The sequence below is a fragment of the Anabrus simplex genome, chromosome X, assembly GCF_040414725.1.
Source record: "Anabrus simplex isolate iqAnaSimp1 chromosome X, ASM4041472v1, whole genome shotgun sequence".
NCBI classification, from domain to species: domain Eukaryota; kingdom Metazoa; phylum Arthropoda; class Insecta; order Orthoptera; family Tettigoniidae; genus Anabrus; species Anabrus simplex.
Window position 1 is genome coordinate 202559864 of NC_090279.1, and position 6000 is coordinate 202565863.

Genomic DNA, 6000 nt, shown 5'->3' on the forward strand with positions numbered 1-6000 from the left:
AGAATTTAGAGAAGATGTGGTTTACTGAATATTATTCTTAGCATGGTTTGGGCAGGCATTCCGCAAACATATATCGAGCTCTGTGGTTACTGTTGGAAGACTCAAAATGGTCTCACGGAAGTGGGCTGAGCAGTACTGCATGTTGGAAATTTGTGATGCCAACTCTTTTATTCCAGCTCGAGTTTTGAAAAATAAACTGTTTTAGCCTTAAGAAAGAGAGCAGTACGACAATACATATCCATAAAAATAAATTAAATAAACTAATTTGAATGATTATAAAATGAGTAATTAAATCTAAGAGGAGTCCAAGGTCAGTGTACAGTAATAGACTTGATCTAATCGAATTTAAAAATCTACTTCAAATTGAAGTTTAAAAAAATCATTTTCAAAACTACTGCACTTGACAAACAGGAGTGTCTTTCTGTTATAGTATCACCCAGCTTTGAGGAGAGTAATGTCCTATTTCCGAGTAAAATAAAAACATAACATTGTTCTGTTAGTAACTTGACTCACGGTTCCGAATATGAAGCATCTAATAACGAGTTTCGGCTCATCTTCAGGGTAATGTCATGTGAAGTGTTTCTATTGAGGCGAGAGGATAATTACAAAGCACCGTCTGTTTCAAAGCTTTGCTGTTTCGGAGCATCAAAGCAGCTGACATGTACGGAATGACTAGAGTTTCTGCTCACGCGACACAACACACGAAACAATCTCACTGCTTCGAAACAGTGATGCGTTGTTGTGTCGAGGCATCGATGCAACTGATCACACCGGCTCATTGTTTTGAAGCATACACACACTATTTAAACCTAGGAATTTCATTTTTGTCCGTATTGAACTGAGAAAGGATGATAGGAAAAACTTAAAACGGTCCACGTACAGAGGAACCGATTCGAATATGGAAAACACGGCTTCCTTCTTAACAAATTATATTGATCACATCCTCTGAAGTGACTAATACTAACGGTGGACCGTTTTAAGTTTTTCCTATCATACACACACTAGACAACTCTAAGCCACAGTGGGCAAGTCGACGTTCATTAACTGAAATTTTCTATATTGTTGAACATAGAATGCTTCGATCTCATGTTCTTGTCACTATCCAAAGATGTAACCAATCCAGATCAAGGATGTTGTTACTAGTCGAATGTAAGTTAACAGCCTTGTGTAGTGTGTTGTGACGCCTGGCAAAACACTCCATGCTGGATTCTTAAACTCTCTTTTGCATGCCTATTTTGATCATGTAACCAAATCTGGAATAAGGAAGTACCAAAGAAGTGTAAAGAGATAATGTACAAAATGTATTATGGATCCATATTGACTTATGCGGCGGAGACTTGGACAATGAGAGGTAGGGAGGAGAGTAGAATTCAAGCCAGTGAAATTAAATACCTAAGAAGTATGATACGAAAGACATACTGAGAAACAAAGATGTGAGGAGGTCGAAATGGAAAAGCTAAATGAGAGAACTTATAGGAGTAAACTAAGACTGTTTGATCATGTAAAGAGGATGTAGGAGGAAAGAATATAAAAACAGATGATGGAGATGAAGTTCGAGGGAAAGAGAACGAGAGGGAGACCTTGAAGAAGGTGGATCAATTCAATGAAGAGGAGTGCAAGAAGGAGAAACCTGGACTGGGGAAAAATGACGGCAGAGGAATGGATGAAGGTGGAGAAGTGTTATAAATGCCCTGACCCAGCAGGAGCTGGATGAGGGGTACAGAGGAACCGATTCGAATATGGAAAACATGGCTTCCTTCTTAACAAATTATATTGATCACATCCTCTGAAGTGACTAATACAGCCTGAATTACAGATTGTAAGATAGAAGAGAAACATGTTCATGGGCAGAGAACTTACAGCTGTGGTTCGACATCCACAATACAGCAAACCTTACACAGGAGTGAATGATAGTCATCAGAGAGCTCTGAAGGAAGAAGATGACAATATTGAGATAAACCTACAAAATTCAACAAGAGAGAGAGAGAGAGAGAGAGAGAAATGGTGCTGGTGGTGATTACTGTTTTAAGAGGAACCATCTGCTCTTATTATAACCAGAAGGAAAAAGAGGAAGAGGTCCAACACTTCAAAAGAATGAAGGTATAAACAAAAGAAAGAGAAGGGCCATGAAGGGCATGAAAATGAAAGACTCCCTAGGAAACTTATTTAGGATCATTTCAACCTCCTATGGGTTACGACTACACAACTTCTTTAACTGTTGATGTTCTCTCTTTTTATGCCAATACTCCTTCAATCTCTGGCTCGCATTTGCTCGTTCCTCATTTGAGAACACCCTTCTTGTTCTCCTGGGTTTCTCTACGAATAGATCCGCCACCTCCACAATTTTCCTTCTGAGCACCGTTCTGTTTATTTATATATCTATTTAGTGTATGGTTTTTAGTGTCAGGAGTGACCAAGGACATTTTTGACTCGCCTGGTGCACATCTATTTGTCTGTCTAGGTGTAAAATGATGATCATGAGGTGGGGAGAGGGGTAGACATGTACCCTACTCCTGTCGAATAACACAGATGTCTCCTCAAGGCTTCAAGTCACCATCCAATCGACGAATCACCATCAACAGCATCATATGACCTCACTCCATATGAGCACTGCAGAGAGGTTTGGAATTCAATACCAGTTCTTGGTGCGCAATCTAGTGATTAAAATAAATTGTATACCATAAACTCTCCGATCCTCTTGGCCACCATTCTGATGGTAAAAATATTTTCCACCCAATGGGCTTGAACCGTCTAACCATGAAGTCAGGCCGTTAAAGACTTAACACCTTAACAGGCAGATTACAATATACAGGTTTCTGGAGAGTGATACTTGTAATATAACTTTCAGCCTGCGTTCACCAAACATTGACCTGGATTCTGTTATACTGCTATGCCAAAGCATTTACAAACTTTAAAAGACTTTCTCGTCTTCAGCTGGGTCCATGCTTTTATCAGATCACTGTATGTGTATTTTTTTTTTTTTTTTTTTTTTTTAAATCCTGATCGACCTTATGAAAACACAGTTCTATGTCAAAATCGTGTATCAAATATGATATAACGCTCGGATGGGGAATGTTCCAACCAAGAGCTGGTCTTTTGCCGTAGCATCAAAGGGAAGATATGCTATACAAATACGGACAGTGTGGACGGGACGTTTCCCCCATCGGCAGTCCGTATCATCACCTTATATGCTGCGCATGCTCAGAGACCCAATTCATTGTCCTTCTGACTTCATTTAGTTTTGCATCAACATTTGTTTGGGTATCCTTTGATTTGAAGAAAAATGGATTTGGAGTGGCCCATGGAAGAAGTTCAATAGTTGATAAGTTATAATCAACTGAAGACAGTTTTGTGGGACCCAAAGGATACACACCATTGTAATTGGTTGAAAAAGAATGACACACAGGAAGAAATCGCAAATGATGTTGGGAGCCCGATTGAATCATGTAAAAAAAAAAAAAGTATCTGCGCGAAGCTCTTAGAATAGCTGGTAGCAGGCACCTGTAGTTGGAGAGCCAACACTCAACAGATGAAATGAAATGAAATGGCGTATGGCTTTTAGTGCCGGGAGTGTCCGAGGACATGTTCGGTTTGCCAGATGCAGGTCTTTTGATTTGACATCCATAGGCGACCTGGGTGTCATGATGAGGATGAAATGATGATGAAGACGACACATACACCCAGCCCCCTTATCAGCAAAATGAACCAATTATGGTTAAAATTCCCGACCCTGCCGGGAATCGAACCCAGGACCCCTGTGACCAAAGGCCAGCACGCTAACCATTTAGCCATGGAGCCGGACACTCAATAGATGATACAAGACCGGTGGGTGGAAAACTAACAGATACATGATACAGACCAGGAAGACATGTCAAAAAACGGCTGTATCATAATCGCGTCCAATTCTTCATGCAGATATACAGATCTGATACAAGTGTGAAGCTGGCTTTTGTTGTTCAAATCATCCACTGTTAGCTATAATATGTAGGTATTTTGGATGTGTCTATTGGTTGGTCTGTTTTCCAACACTGACTCATCTTCAGTACTGCCGCAATTTTTGGAGGATATAGACTTACTGCAGATCTAGTATAAGTGTGTGTAAGACAGCTGATTGGACAAACTGGCAGATAGCTGAAAAATTAGGTATTTCTCGATCAGGTGTTTGTTCTGCTTTGAAGCAAAGACTAGAGACCCTTCAATTTGCTTCATGCTGCACCAACACAGACAGGTCTTATGGCGACGATACGATAGGAAAGGGCTAGGATTGAGAGGGAAGCAGCCGTGTTCTTAAGGTACAAACCCAGCATTTGCCTGGTGTAAAAATGGGAAACCAAGGAAAACCATCTTCAGGGCTGCCGATAGTGGGGTTCGAAACCACTATCTCCCAAATGCAAGCTCACGGCTGTGCGTCTCTAATCGCACGGCCAACTCGCCCGGTCAATGCAGTACCATCTAGAACTCAACTCATTGGAAGAGGGTTTGTTTACAGCAGGACAATGACCCAAAACACACACCAAAACTGCATAAAGTATGTAAGTAATAAAGAAACATCAGGAGTTTTACACGTACTGACTTGGTCCCCTCAGTCACCCAAGTTGTTGTTGGGTGAATTTGACCATAAGGAAAAACAATCTTCCATCAACGGTTGTGAAGATCTGTTACAATGCCTTTTGCAAGCATGTGGAACTATAGCCACATGATGTTGGAAAAAATAATCAGAAGACTGCCACATATTTGTGTTCTTTGAACAACATAAAGGACCCTACGAGAAAACAAAGCTAGATTCGTCCTAGACTCAAAGTTGCTTAAAAGTCAATGTACAAACATATTTACACCATAAATGATATGAATCCAGTACTCTGTCAATTTCCACAATGCTCTACTTTTACAATAGCCTCCTCGATTTCCATATGTCAAAAATAATGTGCATAATCTCCCAGGCCTCCCCTAGCTTCCCTTACCATTCACTACAGAGTTTACAGTCTCTAAGGTAAATTTAATTTCCTCCTTTCACCTCACATGACCCCACCATGTAAGTAGGTTCATTACACAGTTCCGTAAAAATAAAAGAGCAGTCTTTTCCTGGAATCGTTTTAGGATCACTATTAAAAACTGAAGATTTTGGTGAAGACCACTAGGAGGTACTTAAACAGGTGATTAGATTCATATAAATCAAGATGAGTCACTTGAAACCGAAGCTGTAATCTTGTTTCTGAAGATCAGTGGTATAAATATACCATACTTTAAATTTTAAAAAGTAACAAAAGTCAATGTCTGAGATAATTTCTCAGAAACCTAGTAGTTCCAAGGAGAGGATATAATGTTATGAGCATGAAATTCGTGTAAGGTTACATTCACACCATTTTTGTCAAATACACCTGTAGAACTATACTTGCCTGTAAAATATGATAGAAAGGATTGTATTCGATTTCGTCGGACGACATTGTGGAATACTGTATGGTAAATTAATAGCGTGATCACCATGTACTATCATAGACGAACAGCAATACAAACAGAACCTTGAAATATCGTGATCGTTGCATGACACAATACAACAACTGGACAAACATATGATTTACAAAATACGAGGAATGCAATAGCTCAGCATTCCGAACTGTTCCAGATTGTGTTTTGTCAGTAGATGTCAGAGCAAGCACAACTGCCAAAGAGCATCACATAAAGACTACATGGGGACGGTATGGCCAACGCGTACTTTATTCCATAGGATCATCCATCTTTTAGCCAAATGTTTCGCTAGGTGATCTATATATTTCGCACAGGGCAAGTCCTCTGTTTCTTTATGCAATATCAATGAATTTTAGGCCACCTATTTCAACTTTAAATAACACATATCTTACTATATATTGTAATAAGTATGGTTTAGAGAGGGAGGGGCGCTTCGTTCGAAAATAGATACAAAATGCATTATTCTTTGCTATATGCATTTAGCGTCTTGTATCTCTTTGCACAAAATATAAAGTGATACCGCTCACACACTTT

At 39.6% G+C, this 6000-nt stretch overlaps 1 protein-coding gene across 1 annotated transcript in view; it reads right to left on the reverse strand.

Moving 5' to 3' along the window:
* Nucleotides 1–5550, reverse strand: part of LOC136886129 (ankyrin repeat domain-containing protein 27) — a 43197-nt gene extending 37647 nt beyond the window's left edge. Inside the window, exon 1 of the mRNA XM_067158878.2 lies at nucleotides 5397–5550. Within this exon, the coding sequence (XP_067014979.2) occupies nucleotides 5397–5444 (48 nt within the window). The 5' untranslated portion in view covers nucleotides 5445–5550. The remainder of the gene's footprint in view (nucleotides 1–5396) is intronic.
* Between the last annotated feature and the right edge of the window lie 450 nt (nucleotides 5551–6000).